Here is a 27869-nt window from a genome sequence, read left to right as displayed (position 1 = left end):
TGTAACACACAGCCATGCCCATTTTGTTACATACTGTCTGATGACTACTTTTGTAGAAATCTTTACCTTCATTAATAGGACTCACATAATATGCTAGAGGGGAGGGGGGAGGAAGCACAGTCTATTTAGTATAAATTGTTAGTAAATTTCATAGTATTTAATAATGAAAGAAAGGTGAATCATCTAATTAAACTCCCTAAATTTAGAAGCAGATAAAAAAAGAAGTACTTTTAGAGAACTGTAAAAGATTTGAAATCCATACCATAATGCCACTTTCAACAGGGTTCATAATAGAGACAAATATCAAAACATAAGAAATACCAGACCTAGTTAGACAATGATTTATCCAGTCTAAAAGTCTATCTCCTGGTAACATAAAGGCAAGGATTCTGAATCTAGAGGGTAGGCTTGAAGGACTCTTCGAACTCTCTGAAACAGTATGCAATATCTTAACCTTTTGCACTCGGATGTCGAGTGTGACTCGACACAGCATTAGAATAAAGGAATCGAGAAAAAAGCAAGCGAGTGCAAAGGGTTAAAGATATATGTATACAACATATTTAAGGTATTTTTTTGAAAAATGGATCCATGTTTAAAGAGGTCATGACCCCAAAAAGAACCACTGCATTAAAGGAATATCTTAGAGAGATTTAGCTACCACCTCATACAAATTAATAAGAAAAGCACAAAACTGCAAAAGATAAGTAGACAAAGGACAATTCAAAAAAGAGAAAATAAGTAAAACTAATAAACATGGAAAAAAACTCAGACAAAATATAAGAAATGCAATTCAAAATAATATACTTCACCTATCAAGATGACCATTTTTAAAAAATATGTACTCAGTGTTAGGGAAGATAAAATGGAATGCACACTCACTGGTGGGACATAAATTATTACTCTCTTTCTTAAAAGCAATCTAACAATAAATATGAAAATCCCTTTGACCAAATAATTCTGCATCTCAGAAACTATATTAAGAAATAAATCTAAATGTAAAGATTTATGTACAAAGACGTTCAATGCACTGTTATAATATATATTTTTAAACTGGCAATTAATTGCTCAACAGTGACTGATGAAGTAAATTTGGATTCATCTATCTTTATGCACAGTCATTAAAACATGTTAATGATATGAGAAACTGCTTATGACAAGCTATAAAACACTAACTATACTTTGATCCCAGTAATGTTAAAATAAATATATATAGCCCTAACTAGTTTGGCTCAGTGGATAGAGGGTCAGCCTGCAGACTCAAGGGTCCCAGGTTCGATTCCGGTCAAGGGCATGTACCTTGGTTGTGGGCACATCCCCAGTAGGGGGTGTGCAGGAGGCAGCTGATTGATGTTTCTCTCTCTTCGATGTTTCTAACTCTCTATCCCTCTCCCTTCCTGTCTGTAAAAAATCAATAAAATATATATTTTTTTAAAAGATAAATATATAATGTAACGTACTAGAAAGAAATAGGCCAAAATGCTAATACTATAGTAGTTCTAAGGATGGTATACTGGGTTGTAGTAGAGAGAAGTGATTGCCATTTTCTTTTTCTTCTACTAGTGTCCCGGTGCACAAATTTGTGCACATTCAAACGGAATTAATTAGAAAATGGCCAGCAGGGTGGGACTGGGTGAGACGGGCTGGACATGCCCTGGAGCCAACCTCCCGTGGTCCCTCCCCAGCCGGCCACACCTGGGGTGGCTTGAAAGGCATCTGCAGAGTGAGCGGGGTCCCTCCAGCCGGTGGAGTCCCTCGGCCTGGCCTGCAGGAATCAGGTTGAAACCAGCTCTCCGACATCCCCCAAGGGGTCCGAGTGCAAGAGGGCACTCTGCAAAGTTGCTGTCATTACAGGGTGTGGAATGCTAATGCAAGTGTGCAGTAAACCAGATTCGGGGCCGACAGTGCCCCAGTAACAACATAACCCATGGGCCAAAGGTGGAATCACGCAGCCCCGCAAAGAATCAGGCTCCCTCCTTGTGGTTTTGTGGTGCATCACCCGAGAACCGCTGCTGCCAAGTCACTGAAGCTCGGCAGCTCCAGCATTGAGCGTCTGCCCCCTGGTGGTCAGTGTGCATCATAGCGACCGGTCAGACGAGCAGAAGGACACTTTGCATATTAGCCTTTTATATATATAGATATTTTCAATTTTTCCACAATGGGCATGCATCACATCCATCCATTATTTCATTATTTAAAAAAATAACTAATTTAGCCCAGCCTGTGTGGTTTGGTGGTTGAGCGTCTATCCATGCCAGTTCAATTCCTGGTCAAGGCACATGCCCGAGTTTCAGGCTCGATCCCCAGTAGGGGGCATGCAGGGGGAAGCCGATCAATGATGTTACTCTCTTATTGATGTTTCTCTCTATACCTCTCCCTTCCTCTCTCTCTAACATGGAATATTCAGAATATTATTCCCGAAAATAAACCCAGTATCAGATCTTTCATAAATTTATCTAAATACTATTACATAAGCAGAATTCCCTTTTAATTGCTTTAAAAGTACTTCTACCAAACTAAAGAAGTGCTACTTCCCTAGTGCTAATATCTTTAAGACTATGTAAATAAGTCCAGCTTAATACATTACATTCTAAATTTATGTACTTCAATTCTCTTTTTGTAAAATTTATTTTTTATTATAGTTGACATACAATATTATATTAGCTTTAGGTACACAACATAGTGAGATTCAAATGTTATATACTTTATGAAGTGATCACCATAGTATGTCTAGTAATCACTGGTCAGTACACATAGTTAATACAATATCATTAACTATATCCCTATGCTGTACACTACATCTCCCTGACTTATTTTTTTAAAATATATTTTTATTGATTTCAGGGAGGAAGGGAGAGGGAGAGAGAGATAAAAACATCAATGACGAGAGAGAATAATCAATCGGCTGCCTCCTGCATACCCCGCTACTGGGGTTTAAGCCCACAACCATGGCATGTGTCCTGACCCAGAATTGAACCATGACCTCCCGTTTCATAGGTCGATGCTCAACCACTGAGCAATGCTGGCCGGGCCCCCTGACTTATTTTACAACTGTAACCTTGTATATTATTTTTGGTTAATCCTCAACCAGGGATATTTTTCGGAGATATTTTTCCATTGATTTTTAGGGAGAGGAGAATAGAGAGAGGAAAAGACAGAGAGAAACACTGATGTGAGAGAAACACATTGATTGGTTGCCTCGTGCACGAGCCCTTATCAGGGCCCGGTCCAGGGAGGAGCCTGCAACCAAGGTACGTGCCCTTGACCGGAATTGAACCTGGGACCCTTTGGTCCACGGGCCAACACTCTATCCACTGAGTCAAACCAGCTAGGGCAAAGTTTATATATTCTTAATCCCCTTTTCCTCCCAATCATATTCTCTCGTAACATTCCAGATTATATTCACACATTCCAAGTCTTCATAGCTGTCCATCTCTAAACCTTCAGACTTATTTCAATAAAAGTATATTAGATATCCTATACAGACTACTTCCAACATAAGTACAGAAACAAAAAAACAATTTTACCACCAAATTAGACAAAAGTTACAAATCGAGGAAAACAAACCTGAAGATTTAGAAATACCTGCATTGAATTCTAAACTATATCAGTGTAAAACTATGTAAAAATATGGATGCACACAAACAATAACCAGAAGGGATGATGTAGAAATGAGAGTAAGAAACAAACTGATAGATACGGTGGACAAACTGATGGCTGCCAGATATGTGAGGCATGAGGATAGAAGCAAAAAAGGTGAAAGGAATTAAGTACAAATTGCCAATTATAAAATTAGTCACGGGGATATAATGTACAGCATAGAGGATATAGCCAATAATATTGTAATAACTATGCATGGTGACAGTTACTAAACTTGTGGTGATCACTTCATAAAGGATGTGAATGTCTAATCACTATGTTGTACATCTGAAAGCAATATAATATTGTTTGTAAACTATAATTAAAAATAAATTTTAAGAAATGAAAATAACTGATAAATCTGGGTTTTAATTTCCGTAATTATTATAATTTGTAAAAAAAAAGACTTTAGGTGGTACAGCAAACTCTAATTTTGATAATTAACAATAATTTCTAAAAGTACACAAGTACAATGAAAAATGGACATTTTATAAAATAAGCATTATTCAACACAAAAGCAATATGCTAACTGACATCTTAATTCTGCTATAGGTTCAAGAAAAAAGTTGGAGTTTAGTAAAAACTATAAACAATGCAAACAGGCAAACAGGCTAAGAAAGAAAAGTAAGATGTACTAGTCTACCCTGTACATAGTTCTTTGCTTGTACCTTTGTCCTTCTTGAAATCCAGTGCATCTTGTTTATCTGTGACAATTTCCTTCATGTTAACGACACTTCGGTGGATTAGCTGCCGAAGGATTTTGATCTCACGAATGGCTGTGATTGGGAAACCTTCTTTCTCATTGTCTAGTCTCACCTTCTTCAGGGCCACTAGCTCTCCTGTCACAATAAATTCAAATTATTATAGTATTAACTAGCATTTTTTTGGCTACCATCTGGTCAATATAACGCCCTTGCTCTGAAAGACTGACTTAATGCCTATTTTAATGCTTTTTTATCTTAAAAAACAAACCCTAAGTTCCCTTTCTTATCTTTGATTTCTTTAAGACTTGAATTTTTATAAATCCCATAATCAGTTAGGCTTAAACATTTTGGTTATTAAAATACACCAATTCAACTACATTATTTTATCTTCAAGGACTAAACCCCTTATCAAACAAAAAGCAATTTACACATTTTATTTTTACCCTCTCTTAAATTCCAGCAAGCTTATTATAAAACATTTACAAAAGACAACGAAAAAGAGGAGGGTTTTTAAACTGTAATAATTATACTATTCTTTTGGAAAATTTTAGTTTATTTAGTAACTTTCAGAGACCAAATTAGAACTCAAACTTTACTTTTGATAAATCCACTTAAGTCATCAGTATTGCTAACTTTTTAACCTGCCATCTAAATTTCGTGGCAATATTTACCTGTGTCTTTGTCCTTGGCTTTATATACTTGGCCATAGGTTCCCTCTCCAATAATTCCAATAATGTCAAACTTGTCCACACAGCGTTTCCCCCAATCACTTTCTGTTTGTCTTCTTTCTCCATAACGAGGACAACAAATTCTAAAAATGGCAAAACAAAAATAAAAACAAAAAGTTGTGTTTTAAAATTAAGTCTACTAAAAAAATGTTTTTCTTTTATGATTTCTCTAACTCCTGAGTGTATGAATTTCTTTATTAAAAAGGCAGGAGTCTGCCGAAACCGGTTTGGCTCAGTGGATAGAGCGTCGGCCTGTGGACTGAAAGGTCCCAGGTTCGATTCCGGTCAAGGGCATATACCTTGGTTGCGGGCACATCCCCAGTAGGGGTTGTGCAAGAGGCAGCTTTTTGATGTTTCTCTATCATCGATGTTTCTAACTCTCTATCCCTCTCTCTTCCTCTCTGTAAAAAAAATCAATAAAATATATATATATTTTTTAAAAAGGCAGGAGTTAAATAATATAAAATAGTTTAAATGGTCTCACACAATGGCTAAAACACAGATTTTTTTACTTCAGGAAGACACAAGATAAAATAGATTTGCTGCTTGGTTTCTGACCTCTAATGTGTATTTGATTACTCAACTATAGAATGGGAAAAGAATCCCTACATCATAGGGTTACAATAAAAATAGAAAACTTTGGCAATAATAAGTGCTCAATAAAAGTAACTTTTTATTAAGAGAGGAATGCTAACAATCAGAAGATCAAATCCAGATTCTACTAAATTTATGGTGTGGCAATTTATGTGATTAAAGAAAAAAATCCCACATTTATTAATTTCACTAATGTGTACATGGCTTACACACCCTAAGTATAAAGGATTTTTTATTTTTTCTTCAATACTCTAAATATTATGAACTCAAAAGATACAATAGGATCAATGTTCGTGGTATATTTGGATTGGGGAAATTATTGCTTTTCTAAAAAAAATAACAGCTACGTAACTGTGAATGTAGATGAATGGGTCACCTAAGTAGTAAGTTTTTATCCATTAAAATAAAGTAATCTACCTAATAAAAGAGTAACATGCTAATTGATTGTACCTTCACAATGCCCACCAGCTAATCAGGAATATGCAAATTAACCCAACAAAAATGGCAGGTTAATTTGCATATCCAGGCTCCGAGCAGCTGGGGGCAGAGCCGGACACTTGCAGTGCAGGAAGCCAGGGGAAGGAAGGCCCATTCTTGCACGAATCTTCGTGCATTGGGCCTCTAGTAGATATACATTAGGCTCAATCTTCTATGATCCTACTAGTGTGGGTTGTAGAAGAAAGTGTGAGATTTAAGCTCCAAAGTTCTTCACTGTAATAAAAGCTGTACTTAAGGATAGGTCCCTACAAAAACTCACTTTGGTCTCTTTTTATATGGTTGCTGAGGTGGTGTGATTGCCTTTGGTTCTGGAGAGTCTGGTGGAGATGGATCCCCACCAGGGAGTTCTGGAGGGAGAGGGAGGTCCGTGAGTAAGTGACGTGGCCTTTGTTCCTTCTCTTTCTTTATGGGTTTTGAAGGCAGAGTTTCTTTTGGACTAAAAAATAAAGAGAAGAAAAGATCACAATTACAGGATATGCAAATAAAACTATCAAATATTATAATGTCTGGCTATTAAAAGATTACAAAGATTTTACTTTTAAAGGAATACTTTGTACCCATAATACAAAGTCATAAAAAGGAGATTATCTAACTTAAAAAGACTTGGATTTTGCAAAAAGAAATCTATAATATATTAAAGAAACAATAGCCCTGGCCGGTGTGGCTCAGTTGGTTGAGTGTCTTCCTGTGCAACAAAAAGGTCGCTGGGCCCTAGCAGTTTGGCTAAGTGGATAGAGAGTCAGCCTGTGGACTGAAGGGTCCCAGGTCTGGTTTCGGTCAAGGGCACATGCCTGGGTTGTGGGCTCAATCCCCAGTAGGGGACATGTAGGAGGCAGCCGATCAATGATTCTCTCTCATCACTGATGTTTCTATCTCTCTCTCCCTCTCCCTCTCGCTTCTTCTCTGAAATCAATAAAAATATATTTAAAAAATAAATAAAAAAGAAAGGTCACTGGTTCAATTCCTGTTCAGGACACATGCCCAGGTTGTGGTGAATACGAGAAGCAACCAACCAATGTTTCGCTCTCTCTAAAAATCAACAAAAATATATTTTAAAAAATAAAGAAATAATAAAAATTTTAGAATACTATTTGTAGGTCCTTTAACAAACTCTTCCTTTAATATCCTTCCCAAGATTCTATTTAGGTTTTGGGTTTTTTTTAAAGATTTTTATATTGATTTTTATAGAAAGTGGAAGGGAGAGGGAGAGAGGAATAGAAACATTGATGAGAGGGAAACATCAATCAGGTGCTTCCTGTATGCCCCCACCGGAATCAAGCCTGTAACCCAGGCACATGCCCTGACTGGGAATCGAACCAGAAACCTCTTGGTGCATGGGGCAACACTCAAACACTGAGCCACATGGGCCAGATTCTATTTGGATTTTTACTGAGATGAAATAAAATGTAGAAAGTAATCATCTTAAATTTGCAAAGTATCACTACAACTCATGGCATCATCAAACCTACTCTATATTTTAACCAGCAAAGATTTAAACAACGAAAGAAAGCTCAACAATGTAACACTACCATATCGGTAAAGATGTGGAGAGAACTTGGACAAAGGGGGTAGTATTTTAGAACTCAGAAAAAGAAATAAAGCTAAACTGGAAATCAAAACTAGTGAAAAGTATACTGACTTATTCTATTGGTTTGGAAGCAGAAGGCAACCATATCTGACCTGCCAAGATAGATAAATAAACCTCAAACTAAAAAATCTAAGGAGAAGTCCAAGCAACTATTACAGAATCATTAAAAGCAGATCAAGCAGATCTCTCATGATAATCAACAAGTTATAGTCAGTGGGGAAAAAAGGATGGCTTTTCTGGAATAGATTGGAAATCACAGTTTTGAGATCCAAATTTTAACTATATCAATTTAATTTAAGTAGGTGAAGGATTTTGTGCCATGCATGTCCTCATAAATGACAGTGCAGTGTATTAATTCACTCCTACAAATAAAACCATGTTAAATAGTAAGCCTTTTCTACTCCATCACAGTATCAGAAGGTTGAAAAGGATCTGAGAATCCTAACCACAGTAGGAGCCTCCTCCACTTTTTTTGACAAGTGGTTATAAAAAACCATATTCTCCTTTTTCTTTTTAAAGCAGATTGTGACTTGAGCATTACATTTCCATTCAAAAAACTTGATCTGAATTACTTTTGAACAGCTTTACAACATGCCTAGACAGGCTTATAATTTTGCTACTCTAAGCAATACTTTCCTTTGGTAAACAAGCCCTATGGATAGTTACTCCTACTAAGCTGGTTCAGTTTAACATACTAATTTCTAAAGGCCAGGTACATGCAGTTGATAACTACAGGGGATGGAAGTCTTAAAAGAAGATCTTAGAAGATGAAACATATTCTTTCATGAATATGATTCATAAAGAATAGCTCTACCCTTGCAATGTACCTTTTTGAAACATACTGCTGCCCTTTTTGTGTGTGAAACAACTCAAAAGCTACTACTTCCTACCAATTTTCATCATTTTAAGCTCCTGTAAATCAGACAGAATAGAATCTAGATTAGTTTGTACTCAGATCAACTAAAAATGGAGTGCAAAATGATCATCTGAACTTTCTGTTAAATTACTCATCGTATAATTTGCACTATTTTTCTACCCTGGGAACAAAGCATATTACCAGGAAACTCTTGAGTCAGGATACAATATGTATCCTTAAAATTTCCCCAATTTTCAAGATATCCAGGGAAAGAAAATTCCTCACTTCTCAACTAATGTCAGATATTGTTTTTTATTCCCAAGAAACTATTTTTAAATTTTTATTTTTCAATTAGTTTACATTCAATATTATTTTGTATTAGTTTCAGGCGTACAGCATAGTTAGCAAAATATTCTTTGTAAATTCCAACTCCTCATGATTCAGAAATACATTAGTTCTTGGTTCTGCTTCACCAGAATCCAAGTATCTGAATTCTGTCACCATCATTTCATGTAATTCAGTCTATGTTTTATAGTTAGGTTTTGTTTTTATCCAAGGTTTACTTTATGGATTCAAATATAATTTGCTATTGTGAAAATGTACATTGCTTCTGGGGAAAAAATCACATTAGTAGCATGTTTTTTTCAAGAAAGAATAAGTGTTTGACAGGATGTGTACATTCTACTAATTCAGGACATACATGTTGACTATGGATCAAATGCTATTTCAACAAATTCCAATGTTCCAAAAAACCTTGGAATGATGGCCCATAAAATTGCAATGCTTAACAACATTATGGTCTTTAGCCTTTAGTGTAGGGCACTCAGTAAAATATAGCTCTATATAGTTCTGAAGACATACGGATGTCGAGATGTTCTAACACAGGGAAGCAGACATTGACTCTTAAGTCATTACTTAAAAATCCAGTACCAAGAAGTACTGAACTACCTTAGTATCAGTACTTCCTGGTTCCCAATTTATAACTATAGACAACTCACATATGGTGAGTAGATTGAATAATACTCATGTATAATAATTTTTTTAAACCTCACCAGAGGATTTTTTTTCCCATTACTTTTCTGTTTTTAGAGAGTGGAAGGGAGAGAAGGAGAAAGAAAGAGAAAACATCAACGTGAAAGAGACAAATCAATTGGTTGCCTTCTGCATACACCCGACCAGGGCTGGGGATCAAACCTGCAACCGGGGTACATGCCCTTGTGACCAGGAGTCAAGCCCACAATCCCTCAGTATAGAGCACAGGCCAACGCTCTAACTACTGAGATCACTGGCCAGAGCTCATGTATAAAAGTTGTCAAGATCCAGGACTGCCTGAAGTTTAAGAGTCTCTCTCTCGCCCTAGCTGGTTTGGCTCAGTGGATAGAGTGTCAGCCTGCGGACTCAAGGGTCCCTGGTTCGATTCTGGTCAAGGGCATGTACCTTGGTTGCGGGCACATCCCCAGGAGGGAGTGTGCAGGAGGCAACTGATGGATGTTTCTAACTCTCTATCCCTCACCCTTCCTCTCTGTAAAAAATCAATAAAATATATATTTTTTAAAAAAGAGTCTCTCTCTTTTTTTAAATTCTTTATTGTTTAAAGTATTAAATAAGTCTTTTCCCCCCAATGACCTCTCCCCAGCTGCCCCCGCTCCCCAATAGTCTCTTGAAATTTATAATGATGAAATTTAATCTGTACAATGTATAAACACCTCTAATAAGTCTTTATTGTTAAAAAAGTATAATTCCTTTTGAACTATTTAAAAAGAAAATTTCTTCATAATGTTAAAAATTTAATAACATAAACTTTAAATATGATAATTTATCCTCTTCCACTTAAAGCAGATTATTTAAAAAGTGATTTATTCTTACAAACTTCAATTAAAAATTCGAGTTGAGCTCTGGTTGGGTACTCAGTTGGTTAGAGCATTGTCCTGAAACGCCAAGGTTGCAGGTCAGGAATCAACCACTGAATGAATCAATAGATGGAACAACAAATCAGTCTCAGTCTCTCTCTCTCTCTCTCTCTCTCTCTCTCTCTCTCTCTCTCTCACACACACACACACACACACACACACACACACACACACAATTCGTGTGTGATACATTAAAAATTGGAAACAGCCCAGCCAGTGTGGCTCAGTGGTTGAGCATTGACCTAGTCACGGTTCAATTTCCAGTCAGGGCACATGCCCAGGTTATGAGCTTGATCTCCAGTGTGAAGCATGCAGGAGGCAGCCAATCAATGATTCTATCATCATTGATGTTTCTATCCCTCTCTCCCTCTCCCTTCCTCTCTGAAATAATAAAAAAATGTATTTTTAAAAATTAGAACTAAGCATTCTATTAGCAAAATCCTAAATCAAATCTGCTCATACAGATACCTTCCTTTTCTATAAGAGCTCAATACTTTAAATAAACAGCCATTAAGAATAGTGTAGGCTGGCCAGTGTAGCTTAGTGGTTGAGCATTGACCCATGAACCAGGAGATCATGGTTCAATTCCTGGTCTGGGCACATGCCCAGATTGTGGGCTCAATCCCCAGTATGGGGCATGCAGGAGGCAGCCGATCAATGATTCTCATTGTTGATGTTTCTATCTCTCTCCCTTTGCCTTCCTCTTTGAAATCAATAAAAATATATTTTAAAAAAAGAATAGTGTAGACTCTACAGAAGTCTAATAAACTCCAAATAAACCAGGCTACCAAAAAAATAATAATAAAACAAAAAGATTTATAAACTCTATATGGTTAACTGAAAGTTTCATACAGATGATCTCTTTCAAAGCAAGAGATCCTCATGAACTATGTTCATGAAGAACATACTATTTTGAAGTGGGTGTTTGGCAGTCTTTGCTTTTTTTTTTTAATCCTCACCTGAGTACATTCTTAAGAGAGAGGAAGGGGAGAAGAGAGAAAGGGAGAGAAATCAATATGAGAGAAAAACATCAATTGGTTGCCTTCCCTATGTGCCCTGACCCAACCTCCCTCCGACCCGACTGGGGATCAAACCCACAACCCAGGCATGTGCCCTGATAGGGTATCAAACGGGCAACCTTCTGGTGCACAGGACAACACTCGAACACCTGAGCCACTCCGGCCAGACACCTGAGCCACTCCGGCCAGGCAGCCTTTGTTTTTTGGTGTTTTTTTTTAATTGTTTAAAATATTACAAATAGTAGTACATATGTCTCCTTTTTTTTTCCCCCCAATTGACCTTCCCCCAGCCTCCTCTACCTGCCCGGCACATCAGCCTTTGTTTATTGAAACCAAGAAATGTAAACCATGAATCAGAAAGGTTTTTGCAATACCATTAATTAAATTCACTCCTGCATTTGATACCTGGGTTAATACACTCCTGCGCAATCTATATGTTTGAAAGAAAAGTTTCATTCTTTTTCCAAAAGGATTTTAGCTAAAAGAAGACAAATCCTCTAATACAAGCTTTATGTCATCCATGTGCCAAATGATTTAACTACATGCCCAGTGCCATTTCACACAGACTCTGACTCCTTCAGCAGTTTTACTTATTCATTCAAATAACCAATATTTACTGAATGCATTCTGTGTGCCTTGTTTAAAGCACTGCAGGCAATAAAAAGCTGTGTATCATATTCTTAACATTTAAGCTGCTGCAATTTCACATGAGAATATAAGTGAGGTCCATGTGCAACTTTTAAATTTCTTCCTGAAAAGTTTTCTTACATAAAAATTATTTTTCATGTGAAAAATAGATATAAATGGCACATGGAGAGCATATATACATATCTATATCTATATATATATATACACACATACATACACATATATACATACACATATGTACATATGTGTATATATATATATATATATATATATGAACAAATAGATATTGAAAGAAATCTTCACTTCCATTTTTCTACCTTTAATAATTTGCTTATAAGTGAAAAACTGGTAATAACCATACATTTAAAAATAATTACATTGAACTATGAAATAAAGTATAGTTATACTTTCAGAATCAGAATTGATCTATAACAAAAATAGTTTGCTCACTTCATCCTCTCTCATACACATTCTTAAAGATAGCCATGCATACTTACATAAGCACTGTATGGTCTTACTTTACCCTTCATTTCTAATCTGAAATATAGAAACCCCTATGTGCCATCTATCAACATCATTCCACCTGAAAACCTGCACTCCACATGACCCATGATAGGTAGATTCAATAATTATTTGGCTAGCTAAATAAACATTTCAAAATAAAGATTCTTAGCCACACTGATATTGCTCTAACCACTATATAAACTAATATTTAAATGTGGTTCTTGTGGGTAAGATAATGGCCTAGGGTCCCTTTGGATGACGTTAAACTGACTAATGTTCCTTTTCCAACAAAAACTATAAAAACATATAGCTTGTATCTATAAGTATCTCTACATAAGTTTCAGGCTCTGTTATTCATCTTTATAGTTCTCAGTGTGTGGCAGAATTCATAAATACCTATTAATATTAGAAGAAAATGTGGAATTTTTCTTTAAAATCAGATTTACTACCATTCTTTTAAAAAGTTTTATGGGAAGGGGGTTTTCCCCATTTATTGCACTTGCACCTTCCTAAAAGGTACAGAGAGTAGTCTGGAAAAATATAGATCTAAATGGCTGAAATATATCACTGTTCAAATTACCTATGTCACTTGGAAAGTAATGGAGGGTTGAGAATTGGTACAGGATGCAAAATCAGTGGTACTTATTTTTGTGCTTACAACGAAAATTTGGTGCAGTAAACTAAACTTATATCCTAGAGAACAAAAGGGAATCTCAGTAAAAAACAGTAACATAAATGCTGTCATGGTATATGTCACTGCTAAATTGTGTTTGGTGGCAGTTGCCTAGCTAGTTCTGCCAAGTAATTAAAAATATTTCCTAATGTCTCCTATAAAATTAGACTCATGCTTCATAAATCATTTATGAGTTCTCAATACTCAGAGAACTTATTAAAATTAGTTTTTCTCATCATCCCATTGTGAATTTGTATTCTAACTAGTAATGATTCTACATATTGTTCTTCTGCTTCTTATAGAATAATTGTTTTTTGGCGTTTTTTTAAGCAGAACTTTTTTAAATAAATAAACCTGGCTTATTTTTCTCCTGGACCAGGAAGGAAAGACAAAGCAAAACAAAACAAAAAAGCAGATATAAGACATTTTAGGGACCACTGAGGATATCCACTATTATTATTACTACTAGAGGCCCGGTGCACGAACTTGTGCATGGGTGGAGTCCCTAGGCCTGGCTTGCGATTGAGGCCTACGAGGCCTATGGGGGGCTGGCTGACTGGGGGGAGGGATTGTGGGAGGTTGGCCAGCCAGGGGAGGTTGGATGTGGGAGTGCACTGACCACCAGGGGGCAGCTCCTGCATTGAGCGTCTACTGGTGGTCAGTGCGCGTCATAGCGACTGGTCGACCAGTTGTTCCAGTCATTGTGGTCATTCGGTCATAATGGTCGCTTAGGCTTTGATATATATAGAACATTATTATTTATATTATGTTGTTGATATTATTAGAGACATATCAAAGTACTCAGAAGTATCAAATATCTACAGTTAAAGCAAATGTGGTCAAAAGTTAACCACTGGTGGATCTAGGTGAAGAGTATAAGGGTGTTAAATGTATCATTTAAAAATTTTTTTCTATAGCTACTAAAATTTTCAACATAAAGATTTGAGAAGAAAATGCTATTGATTTTTTAAAATTTGAATCCAAAGTAGCCTTATCAATAAATAGACTTATGAGAAAAAGGGTTACTGGGCCTCAAATTGTAATTCTTCCTAAGTAATATCATAAATAAGGACTTTTCCATTGAAAACTGAACATCAAAGGCATTTCCTATTCATAAAAGCATTCTAAGTAGCCATGCATTAGAGCAGTTTTAACAAAGTTTGTGAAAAATGTATTACACTTAGATCAAGAGGTTAAGTTTTCTCAGTTAACTATGGGACTTACCTATCCATGTCATCTTCTCCAAGTAATAAGGGTGGAAGGGGCAGAGGAGGCAATGTTGACGTTTTTAGGTGTGGAATAGCAGCTGTTACAGACACTTGAGTCTTCATAGAAACCTGTACAGGGAGCTGAGAATTTGCCTGAGAGGACAGAGTAGACGTCCTTGAGTGTGTAGGGGGCAAAGTTGAAGGACTAGAAGCAGGAACCTGACTAAATGCTGGTTGGGGAGGAGGCAGAGGTGGTTGCTGTGGAATAGCTGGTAGTGGAGGCAAAGGTGGCAAAGGGGGGGTCTGAGGCGGAGGGGTAGTAGTTGGTAAAGGAGGTGGAGGAGAAGTAACTGTGGGGAGAGGTGGAAGGGTCTCCTTTTCTGTTGTCTCTGTCTCTTTTGGAGTAACAATCTCCTCCTTCAATGCCATGGGTTTAGTGTCTCTTGATCCCTGTACTTTCAAATCTTTAAGAACAGGATGCTTTTCAGAGTTCTCATCCACCTTTACTTTCCCTGTATCTAAAGAATTTTTGGCTTCTATGTTTAGATGTGTTACATTCACTAGTTCAGTATCTGGGGCAGGTTTTTCCAATTTTAAACCTCTGGGTAACTTTTTAGACTCCAAACCTGAATCCTTAGCTTCTACTGAACTGTTCTCTTTCCTAGCCAAAATAATAGGTGAACCCTTGGATTCCTTTCCATCCATTTTTGCTGCTGCTGCAGCAGCTGCTCTTTCCTTCTTTTTCCTACTGAGTTCAGCTCCCAAGCTGGAGTTCAATGGAAGTCTGACAGGTGAGATACTGGAATGTCGACTACGTGACCCGGATCTCTTCTTTTTACTATGAGAAGATGAATGTCTTGAATATGCAGGACTTCTACTTCTAGACTTCATGGACTTCCTAATGGAAAAAGAAAAAGACAGTTCAATGGATAGGCTATAGCAATATAAAGGAAAATAGATCAGTTAAACTATGGAGAACTATAACTTAAAAAAAACCTCAAACACTTTAAGTTAGCAAGCTTAAAAATAGATTAGTTGTCAAATAATAATAAATCAACATTGGTTCATTAATTGGTTTAATTGTAACAAATGTATCATACTAATATAAGATGTTAATAATGGGGAAACTGGGTTTCAGGACATGTAAGAAGTCTGCACTATCTTCACAATTTTTCTGCAAACCTAAAACTATTCTAAAAAAGTTTATTTAAGAAATAGGAACTAAATCCTGTATGACAATACATTTCTATCATATAACACTAAAAATTATTTAATCAAAGGAAGATCAATATTTTCCCCCCATGTTAGAAAATACCAATATTCACAATGTTTACTTTTAAATTTTGGTTTAAATTTCTGATAAAGTGAAAACATGATTTAAAAAGTCATACTCTATACCAAAGGGGGGTTATATCAATCAAGAAATTAAAAGTAACTAGCATGTTTCACCAAAATATAAATTTTTAAAATGTTTTTATTGATTTTAGAGAGGAAGAGAGAGAGAGAGAGGAAAACATAGACAAGAGAGAATCAACACTGATTGGCTGCCTCCTGCATGCCCATGCTGGGGATCGAGCCTGCATCCCAGGTATGTGCCCTGACCAGTAACAGAACTGGTGACCTATTGGTGCATGGGTCGATGACGCTCAACCACTGAGCCACATCAGACAAGCCCAATATCTAAATTTTTAACTAGCCGAAACTGGTTTGGCTCAGTGGATAGAGCGTCGGCCTGTGGACTCAAGGGTCCCGGGTTCAATTCCAGTCAAGGGCATGTACATTGGTTGCGGGCACATCCCCGGTGAGGGGTGTGCAGGAGGCAGCTGGTCAATGTTTCTCTCTCATCGATGTTTCTAGCTCTCTATCCCTCTCCCTTCCTCTCTGTAAAAAATCAATAAAAATATATTTTAAAAAAATAAAAATTAAAAATAAATTTTTAACTAAAGAACTACTTAATTGACAGGTCCCAGGAAAAAATTTTTGTTCCTTGTATCCTCAATTTATAATTAAATTGCGCCTAAACAAACCCCCAAGATACAAGAACTGTCTTACCAAAATAATTTATTAAAAGTTCTCAAAACTATAATAGCTTTTGGTACTTTCTAATATAAAATGATTTCTAATCAACTGTTTAGGAACTCATAAAGCAAGGTATTATTGCATGTTCATTTTATTTTCATTATCAAGGAAGGATCGGGAAGTAAAATTTTAGAATCTATGAGGCAGATTATTCTAAATTGAAACCCAACCCTCAATCTTTTCGCTTTTGTTTTAAATATATTTTTATTGATTTCAGAGAGGAAAAGAGAGGGAGAGAGAGATAGGAACACCAAAGATGAGAGAGAATCATTGATCAGCTGCCTCCTGATCCAGCCCACAATCTGGGCATGTGACCTGACTGGGAATCCAACTGTGACCTCCTGGTTCATAGGTTGAATGCTTAACCACTGAGCCATGCTGGCTGCACTCTTTTTGCTTTTTTAAAAAAATATATAATTTTTATTGATTTCAGAGAGGAAGGCAGAGGGAGAGAGAGAGAAACATCAATGATGAGAGAATCACTGATCAGCCACCTCCTACATGCCCTCCCCACTGGGGATCGAGCCGGCAACCCAGGCATGTGCCCCTGACCGGAATCGAACCCAGGACCCTTGAGTCCACAGGCCAATGCTCTATCCACTGAGCCAAACCGTCCAGGGCCCTTTTGCTTTTTAAAAAAGCCTATTGTGCTTAGGTTTCAAGGTGTGTGTGTGTATGGGGAAATTAGCACTAAAATATAACTAGACAAAACATAATTTGCCCAGTAGTCTAAAATAAATTGTTTCCATTCCAAATCTTCAGTATCTCCCTTTATCTTTGACCACTGGTAAGACATGAATCAAAACATTTCAAAATAGCATATATGTGTAGTGAAAACAACTCACAGGGTGTTAGCCATGATTTTCTTATACCTATACTGCTCTTTGGAAATTTGCCCCCAAAACTTAGTTAAAATATAAAGCCATTATTAGAATCAAAGTACTCGAAACAACAACAACATATACATATATATATATATGCATGTATGTAAACTACTGAGATTAGTTAAGTAGATTTACCAAATACCCATTTATCCTTAAGAAAATTAATACTTCTCTTGTAAAAAAAACTGGCTGAAACAAGAGGTTTTCTCAGTTTGAATTATAGCTGGTATAAAATTAACACCTCTACCCCAGGAAAAACTTCTAAAATCCCCATCACTAAGTAATGTCAGAGACCATGCTATACAAAGCATTGTTTCTATAATCTTTCAGCGTGACTAAATCTTTCTAAGGAACTTTGCTTTAAAAGCCCTTGAATTTCTGAATAGAAGCCTATTGTTAATGGGACATTTGGATGACCATATACTTAAGGTATTTTTTCTGATACATATGCTGTATTTGAGATCCAGACCCACTCTTCATGGAAAAAAAAGGGGGGAGAGACAGGCCCTGCCAGCATGGTTCAGTGGTAGAGCATCAACCTGTGAACCAGGAGGTCATGGATGGATTTCGTCAGGTCACATGCCCAGGTTGTAGGCTGGATCCCTAGTGGGAGGCAGCCAATCAATGATTCTCTATCATTGATGTTTCTGTCTCTCCCTCTCCCTTCCTCTCAGAAATCAATAAAAATATTTTTAAAGGGGGGAGACAGCAAATAGGTAAACTCAGGTAATAAAAAAAAAATTGTCTTCAAAAATAAATATACTTTTCCCCTGAATTAAGTTAGGTTCCACCCATCTGAAATGAAATTACTTACTATTAATCACTACTAATTTAGTAAATACAAAGACCTTGCATTTCTGCCAATGCGTTTTATCTTTTAAAACAAGCTGCTTGTTTAATTTTGACTCTCTCCCAAGGAAAAAACACAGAGAATACCATAGAATGATCTGTATGTTCCTCTACTTTGACTCTAAGAAAGTTTTGTACTTACTGTTTGGAATTCCAACAAATGAGGAAAAATATATAATGCACAATTCAAACATATGATGCTCTCTACAAACCAACTAAAAAGGTGCATTTGACTTGGGTTATAATGAGGTACTTATATTTATTTCCTATAGTATCATAATGTGTCTCCAATTCTTTCTTGATTTATTTTGACCATTTCTGCACTAGTTCCAATTAACTGAGTAGAAGAAAACCTAAGATATGAATCCAAAAGGAATCACTGCAAAGCCAGAGTTCTTACTGAAACTCGTTTTAGTGTTTTAACCCCAATGCACTTCTGTATTCCCAAACCCCACAACAATAAAAATTCTCAGAACAACTTTATTAAACTACTCCCTCAAGCAAACAAGTATTTGGCTACTGTCTGTGGAGTAGCCACTTTCTGTGTAGTGCTTCACTAATAAACTCTTTCACTTAAACAAAAGAGAAGAAAAATTCTGAAAATATTTCATTTCTTAGGGTTCCTTAAAAAACTAAACAACCTACAAATGGTACATTTAAGATATCCAATTCCCTGTATATAAATTTTACCCCTCATTAGCTGATAACCTCTAGCTAATGATATACAGGCTAAATAAAACATTGATAGTGAAGTATACTAATGTCAGCTATTTACTTTAAGATAAATCAAAACAAAAGGTGAATCGATGGATAGATATAAAATATATAGCAAATATTAACTGTAGAATGTAGGTGGTACATGTATGGGTCCTTACTACAATTCTTTAAACTTTTCTGTTTTTGAAAAACTATTATGAAATGGAGGAAAAACTAAGGAACTTCGGACCCTGACAACTAGGAACTTGGCAGTCTTGATCAATTCAAACTAGTTTATGAATAATTATAAATGTAAGTCGACAAAAATTACTCACATTGACATATAAAAGATATGCAAGGGTTTTTTTCTAGTTGGAGTAATTTCTCTAGAAGTATTCAACAACAACATTTTCCTTACTCATAGAATTTACTGACTGGCTTCGGGTTCCAAGCACTGTGCTATGCACTTCATATTTACTAATTTAATCCTCACAACAGCTCTAGAAGTTGGTAGTTACTATTCTCATTTTACAGGTGAAAAAACTTGGGCATGGAGAAATTATTTGCCAAAGGACACACAGCAAGATTAGGACTCCACTCAGGTATAACTCCAAAGCCCGTGTTCTGCTTTTGTGGACAAAGGTGAGTCCACAAAAAGAGAGGTACAATTTCATCATCTACGAACAAGAACACGGTTTCCAATAGATAATTCACTCCAACAATTAAATTTCAAACTAACTTGTCTTTCTTGCAAAAATAACACAGTAGAGGCACTATTACCATTTTTTCAGAGAAAGATTTTGAAAATTGCTAGTGGTCACAGAATACAGCAAATCTTAATAGGTCAATGGTGGTGCTATAAAGAAAATCAAATTCTCATTGGAACCAATTTCTGCTAGGCTCTACTATCAAAAGGAAAAAGCACGAATCAGCTGAATTTCCACTAGAAATATCTGTGGAAAGACAGGAGCCTTGGTAAGTTATCAAAACATTGTCTACTAGGAAATAAGTAAATTTAACAAGTTTGAAGACACTGGTCAGAACAAATGGTAGGCAAACAGTTTCAAGATAATTCAAATGAAAATCTGTAATTTCTTACATCTCTAATCAGGTTCAATGAGGTCTCAAGCACTAATATCAATATGATTTTTTAAAAAATTAAAATAAAGCAACAGGAAAAACTAGATAAACTTTGGAAACTAGTATCAACTCCATGCACAATTTTTCTTACACAGGAGCTTACAGCTGAAGACCCACTGGAAGTACCTACCTTTAGCAGTTTTAGGCATGTAACTCTCCACTTTTCAAATTCTGGGTTAAGAGGAGACCAGATTCACTCACTTGAGTGACTAGCCAATAGTAAAGTGTTCTAGTCAATAAATAATGGGAACATCAACCTAACATGACTAATTGCCAGTTTCTCATAACCCACCCTAAGAAAGAAAGGACTGTTAGACAAATAGCTCACCTGGGGAGTGGACTCCGACTCAGAGACCGTTTGCTAGTGAAAGGGCTGCTGGATCGCCTTCGACCATAGGGACTGGGTGATCTCCCACTGTAAGAGCCACTCCTTTCATAGCTTGAGGAACGTCTCCGGCTATAGGGACTCACAGATCTCTGTCGTCTACTGTAAGGACTGGGTGACCGGGTGCTGGACTGGTAGGCCGAAGGCTCCTTGTAAGGTGGACTAATAGACTGCCTTCTTGAGGTGCTTCCAGGACTCTTCTTGTAGGAGTCATAATTGCTGGAGGTGTGCGATCTTGGGGGACTAAGGTCATAATCTTGGCCATAAGAAGCTCCTGAGGGGCTATCATCTTGCTTGGGGCTGTCAGACCATTTCCTGTGGGGACTCCTGGATCTCCTTTTGGGGCTGTCCACTGTTTTGTAACTTTTGGGTGTTTCCCTTTTCCGATGACTTTTACTCCGGTCTTTGTGCCCCGACTTCAATTCACGTTCTTTCCGAGTCTTCTCCTTGTGGAGTTTGGATGACCTGGATTCCTTGTTGCTGCTGCTGCTTTTTGAGATCTGTGCCTTCCCATAGTCATCATTCTCCTCATTTGAACGCTTTGAACTTCCTGATATCCGGTCCTTCATTGATCCCGACTTACTGGAAACTTCCTGTTTTTTTTCTTTTTCTGTCTGTTTACTTTTTAGTAAGTCCCGGGAACGTCTGTGCTGGTGGTGACGATGTCGGTGCAAGCGGTCACTCCGATCAGTTCCACGACGTTCATCATTCTCCCTCCTGTCTAATTTGAAGGCCATGTCGTCAGAGAAGGTATCTGAATCAGAGCTGATGTCATCATACTCCACCAAAGGTTTGATAACTGTACCCAAAGGTGCTGCTTCGGGGGTCACCAAACCCATGTCTTTGGAGTGCTTGGACTTGTGCCGCTTGTGCTTCGCCGCCAAGCGGTGACGCTCTCTGCTGTTGGAGCTGCCACCTCCCGATGACGGCTGCAAAGTTCCAGAAGCTCCTCCACTCCCGTCCTTCTTGCCCCCATGTCTCTCTGGATTGGGCATCCCCTTTCCCCTGGCTTCAAAAGGGGGAAAAGTTCCCCAGCACTCCAAAAAGTAACCCCCACCCTCCCCCCAGTCCCAACCCCACGCCTACCAAAGCACCCCTAGTAGGGGGTGGGGAGGGAAGGGACCGTGGCGCAGGCTCCTCCTCCCTCCCGACTCGTCGGCACCCTCCTACATGAGGTAGGGGTGAAGGAGCCAGGGAAGAAATGAGAGTTCCTCAGCAGTGGGGTTGCGAGACAACCAGCAGCCGCTCAAGTCTGTTTGCCCTCCTCCCCACGCGGCGCCAATCCTCAGGCACGGGGGCCGGCGAGGTCGAGGAAGTAGGAAGCCGACGGCCCTGGGCTGCGGGGCCGACTCCGGCTCGGGAGCCCAATGAGGACGGCACGGGCCTTTCCCCTACCCGGTAGCCAGACTCGGGGTGGCTTCCTGTCGCTCAGGTCCCGCGGCCTAGGTGCCTCACACACCCTTTGTCCCTCGCTCCTGAGGGAGTTCCTTTTCTTGCCTCCGCCTCACCTCAGTACCTCACACACTCACTCGCTCCCTCACAGACTCAATCCCACACTAGGTTAAACCGAAACGGCACTCGGAGGAGGGGGAGGGGGCAAGCCCAGGAAATATCGCGAGAATACTAAGCTCGCGGTATTTCGTGCTTTACTTCTTTCTACTGCTTGATCAAACAACGCGAGAACCAGGCCCCAAGCACAAAACGCGATCTTCCATATTCTCGCGATAAGCTCCTTGTTTCCCCATTTGATCAAAACTTTATGCAAACGGAGCTACGAGAATTTTTTTAAATTCAAAACTTTATTGATAATTCTTTGAACAAACACTCTCAGGTACCTCAGGCACCCGCGCACCTAATATTTTCAACTACAGCGCATTAGATAGGACACCTCCCTCCAGGTCTGGGTGTTTTTTACTAAATGCTATTCTTTTTTGTGTTTTGTTTTTATTTCAGAGAGGAAGGGAGAGGGAGAGAAATAGAAACATCAATGATGAGAGAGAATCAGTGATGGGCTGCCTCTGGCACACCCCCCACTGGGGATGGAGCCCACAATCCCAGCATGTGCCTTTGACGGGAATAGAACCCAGGACCCTTCAGTCCGCAGGCTGATGCTCTATTCACTGAGCCAAATCAGCTAGGCTAGGGCAATGCTATTCTTGCTGTTAAAATGTAGCCAGAGCCCTAGCCAGTTTGGCTCAGTGGATAGAGCCTTGGTCTGAGGACCAAAGAGTCCTGGGTTCGATTCTGGTCAAGGGCATGTACCTCGGTTCCAGGCTTCTTCCTGGCCAGGGCCCTGGTTGCAGCTCATGCAGGAGGCAACCAATCCAGGTGTCTCTCTCACATGGATGTTTCTCTGTCTCTTCCTCTCTCTTCTACTCTCTAAAAATCAATGGGAAAATATCCTTTGGCAAAGATTAACAAAAAACAAAACAAAATAAAAGCTGAATTAGTTATGTTAAAATGAAAACATTTTTTTTTAAATGTAGCCCAGAAAAAAAATTAAAGAAAACATAGCACAGTATTTTGCAAACCCAGCTATAAACAGGGTGAGCTTGACAGGAACTCAATCAGCCAACCACAAAGAAGAAATCAACAGTGGAATTGACAAAATAGTGAATATATGCAATGGTTAAGCCGCCCTTCGGGGAGGCAAAAGCTTGGGATATGAATCCCCTATCTCCTTTATTTGCTGCAAGTAAATCAAACTACCTAGGGGCAACCATCTCTCGTTTTTGAATAGAGCACTTCAAGTAGCAAACTTCTTGAGTTCAGTAAGAGGATAAAAATATTAGGAACAGTGCCCTAGCCAGTTAGGCTCAGTGGATAGAGCATCAGCCTGCGGATTGAAGGGTCCCGGGTTCAATTTTGGTCAAGGGCACATACCCGGGTTGCAGGCTTGATCCCCAGTAGGCAGTGTACAGGAGGCAGCCAAAAAATGATTCTCTCTCATCATTGATGTTTCTTTCCCTCCTCTCTCTTCCTCTCTGAAATCAATAAAAATATATTTTAAAAAATATTGGCAACAGGGCAAAGGTGGGGACATTTCAACCCAAGTTCCTAAGCTTACAACTTATACAGCATATAATACATTCATTATCTCTAATTCTCATACTACCCTGCAAAACACGATATTCTTATCCCTATTTTACAGATAAGGAAACTCAGACTCAGAAAAGTTTAAATAACTTACTCAGGGTAACAAAGCTAGTCTAGAAAGTGCTAAGGATGAGATTCACATTCATGTCTGACACTAAAGCACAAGCTCTTTCATTGTATGGCACTCTTTCCAGTCTACACAGATTATAATTATGAATGAGAAAAGCATAATATTTATGCACAAGAAAAAAATAGTATATTACACTGCCTCTCATTTTTTACTTTTTGAAACTCCTTTGCACACATTAACTCATTCATTCGATCTTCACAACAAACCTCTGAAATAGGGCTGTGTACAATAGGAAACTAAGGCACATGGAAGTTATGACTTTTCCAAGCTTATTCATTCTTTTTTTTCCCCCCAGCAAATTTATCTGTGAGATTTTTAAAAATATATATTTTTATTGATTTCAGAGAGGAAGAGAGAGATAGAAACATCAATGATGAGAGGGAATTATTGAATGGCTGCCTCCCTCACGTTGGACCAAGCACGCAACCCAGGCACATGCCCCTAACCGGAATTGAACCTGGGACCCTTTGGTCCTCAGACCGACGCTCTATCCACTGAGTCAAACCAGCCAGGGCTATCTGTGAGATTTTAATGTCTTTCTCTGTATAATAGTGCTCATTCAGGACCCTTAAAGAGGATGTAGACAATATATTCATACCAGAAGACATAAGGTGATAAATATCATAAGAATGATACAGAGTACTACCTAGGTTCAAAACGAGGTTGGGAGTGTTAAGAGAAAGCTTTATAAAGGGCATTTGAGTAGGGCCAAGAAGAGTAGGTATGATTTGTTTATGCAAAGTTGGGAAGATTGGTCAGTAAATTAGGAACCAGAAGACATTCTAAATGAAACTAGAAGGATCCACTCTCAAAATCACTTCCTGAAAATGGTCTTGTTGTTTTGTTTATCCCACATTGATACTAAAAAAAGTTTTTACTTAAATGTTTGAGTGCATAAATTGTGATTACAAATTAAAAGCCCTACCTTCTCATGACAACTTTTTAAAAAATATATTTTTATTGATTTCAGAGAGGAAGGGAGAGGAGAGAGAGAGAGAGAGAGAGAGAGAGAGAGAGAGAGAAATATCAATGATGAGAGAGAATCATTGATTGGCTGCCTCTGGCATGCCCCCCCTTGGGGATCGAGCCCCCATCCCAGGCACGTGCCCCAACCAGGATCAAACCCTGGCCTCCTGGTTCATAGGTCAACGTTCAACCACAGAGCCATGCCGACTGGACCATGACAACTTTTTAATTATCTATAGAAGTAGTCAAATTAATGCTATCATGAAGAAAAGAAAGAAAAAAGGAAAACATAGAATTAAGTACTGGAACTCAGGTGTGGTAACTTCCCATCACTGCTGCAAGGGGGCCTGGATATAAAGGCCCCCACCAGTGTCTGACCTGATGGCAGATGGCATGAGATTTAATGGGCCAGAGATGAAGTGACTGCATGAATTCATCAAAATTACTCTGATTTTTTTCTTTTGAGATCAAGTTTTTGACCCAGATACACCCACACACCCACAGTAAAATGGAAAAGTAAAAATGGCGTAGGGAATTATGGTAATGTGTCAATTAAACTCTTGAAAAATAAATTCATCATCCAAATTAAATAGCTTAAATTTTATTTATAATTATTACCTGTTTGTTACCTACGGAAGCAGAATAGAGATCCCCTAGTGAGTGAATGAATGAAGCTTTTTACTGAATTTTTATATCTTATATATTTAAAATAATTATTTATTGAGAGAGAAAGGGGAAGGGAAGGAAAGAAACATCAATTTGTTGTTCCACTTATTTATGCATTTACTGATTGACTCCTGTAAGTAACCTGATGGGGGATCAAACCCAAAACATTGGTATATGGGGACGACACTTCTACCAACTAAGCTACCCGGTCAGGGCCTCTTATATTTTTATAGCATTTTAAAATTTTCTGCAGAAGTCTCAAGCCTGTCAATAAATATCAGCTGAACAAATACTAGTAAATAACCTGGTGCGGTAGCCAGTTGGGTTTTATTATGTGCATTACTAAAGGATGAAACTGACACTCAGGAGTTGGAATATGTTTATACTAAGTGTAGTTAGTATCAGGAGCAGGGACACTTTCTTTAATCCTAGGCCAGGACTCTTTGTATTGCACTACACTTTTGGGGTTTGGTACATAAAATTCTACTCTAATAGCAATTATATCTCAATAAAGCTGGAAAAAATCTATTCTAGGAAATATCAAATTATATCCAAATGTTAAAATACAAAATCTAGCCCTAGCTGGTTTGGCTCAGTGGATAGAGTATCGGCCTGCAGACTGAAGGGTCCTGGGTTCAATTCCGGTCAAGGTCACATGCCCTGGTTGTGGGCTTGATCCCTAGCAGGGGGCATGCAGGAGACAGCCGATCAATGATTCTCATCATTGATGTTTCTATCTCTCTCTCTTCCTCTCTGGAATCAATAAAATATATTTTAAAAAATAAAATACAAAATCTACTCTAAACTGCATGGTTTGGCCTAACAACTGGTGCAAATAGTGTTTTGTAAAATAAGGGTTGCTTCACTGTACAGAAAATTAAACTTGCCGGAGCTAGTGTAGCTCAGTTGCTTGAGCATTGTCCTGTGCAGCAAAAAGTTGCTGCTTCTATTTCTGGTCAGGGTACAAATGTACTTGTGGCTTGATCCCCAGTAGGGGCGGGCAGAGGCAGCCAATGGATATTCAGCTCTCACATCACATTGATGTTTCTCTTTCTCCCTCTCCCATCCCCCCCGCCTCTCTGTCTCAAAAAACAAACAAACAAAAAACAGTAAAAAATTTTAAAAACACTCCTAACTTAAACTCAGAAATTCTAAGACTGCATGATTTACTTTATTTGCATCTCTTCCCAGGGCAGGAAGTCAGGGCAATTCTATGAACCCCAAGATGCAGTCAGGTGATTACTATAGTTTCCCTGTAAATCCCCAAAGCAAGTGAGAAAGCTGCTCTTTATCAATTATATCTCAATAAATCTGTACACAAAAGAAATATTTGCTCTAGCCGGTTTGGCTCAGTAGATAGAGCATGACTGCAGACTGAAAGGTCCTGGTTTGATTCTAGTCAAGGGCATGTACCTCAGTTGCAGGCTCAATCCCAGGCCCTGGTTGGGTATGTGCAGGAGGCAACCAATGGATGTGTCTTTCTCACGTAGATGTTTTCTCTCTCTCTGTCTCTCCCCTCCCTTCCACTCTCTCTAAAAATCAATGGAAAACTACCTTCTGGTGAGGATTAAAGAAAAAGAAAGAAAGATTTAACTAAATTTATAATAATTTCCTACCCAGCACAAACCAATTTGTTAGTTTAGATTTTAGGTTTAAAGAGTCCTCTGAAGTCACCCTCAAAGCTTAGTCACTTAAAATTTGCCCATTGTCCCCTTCTTGCCATATAGGATGATTCTTCCTATGTTTTTTTTTGTTTGTTTAATGACATGTCTCTCCTATCTTCTTGAGTACAAATTTCTAACAATGTCATTTAATTTTTATTTTTAGATGAGAAATCATAGCATTCTATTCTGTGGCCAAAATTTGCTAAAGTTTACTCTATTTTCAAGCTTTGTAATGTTGAAATTTTTCTGCCTATGTTTAGTACAGACATTATTGTTTCTATGTATAGAGAGCTTCCACGAAGAAGCTGTGTATCTAACATTGATACTTTTGGCATAATAAATTAACAACAAATTTTGAGTACCTATAATTATTGTGACCAATTGTATTTTCAGAACTCTAAATCAGATAAGCCCATCAAAGGTTGGGGCTGTGTTTTCATGTTTATATTATATTAATATACACAAGTACTAGGACTCTATAGATGCTTGTTGAATGAAGAACACTTTGTTTGACAACAGAAAAGGAATTAGCATTTAAAATATGAACTATCAGTGCTCTCCCTCCCAGAAGCACACCCATCCCTTTTCTCCCCATCTCAGGGTCCTCAGGAGACTTGCAGCCAAGGGAGCAATAGGCAGTGGCAGTTCGTTCCGGGCTAACCCCTCTGAACTTGTCTCCAAGGCCCGCTTTTCTTTGACTTCCCAGTGAGCCAAAGTAGCCCCACCTAGGCTCTATCCAGTTGCTTCT

At 38.1% G+C, this 27869-nt stretch overlaps 1 protein-coding gene across 2 annotated transcripts in view; it reads right to left on the bottom strand.

Annotated features, from left to right (window-relative positions):
- CDK12 (cyclin dependent kinase 12) overlaps window positions 1–21638 on the bottom strand; it is a 75873-nt gene extending 54235 nt beyond the window's left edge. For both annotated transcript variants that reach the window (XM_054709849.1, XM_008153805.3), the window contains exons 1-5: window positions 20543–21638; window positions 14583–15464; window positions 6420–6596; window positions 5012–5151; window positions 4305–4475 (exon numbers count right to left, since the gene is read on the bottom strand). In XM_054709849.1, coding sequence (XP_054565824.1) covers window positions 4305–4475; window positions 5012–5151; window positions 6420–6596; window positions 14583–15464; window positions 20543–21594 — 2422 coding nt within the window. In that variant the 5' untranslated portion in view covers window positions 21595–21638. The remainder of the gene's footprint in view (window positions 1–4304; window positions 4476–5011; window positions 5152–6419; window positions 6597–14582; window positions 15465–20542) is intronic.
- Window positions 21639–27869: the final 6231 nt, after the last annotated feature.

The sequence above is a fragment of the Eptesicus fuscus genome, chromosome 20 (assembly GCF_027574615.1).
Source record: "Eptesicus fuscus isolate TK198812 chromosome 20, DD_ASM_mEF_20220401, whole genome shotgun sequence".
Classification (NCBI taxonomy): domain Eukaryota; kingdom Metazoa; phylum Chordata; class Mammalia; order Chiroptera; family Vespertilionidae; genus Eptesicus; species Eptesicus fuscus.
Note: the sequence above shows the minus strand (reverse complement) of the source record. Positions and strands in the feature narration are given on the sequence as shown.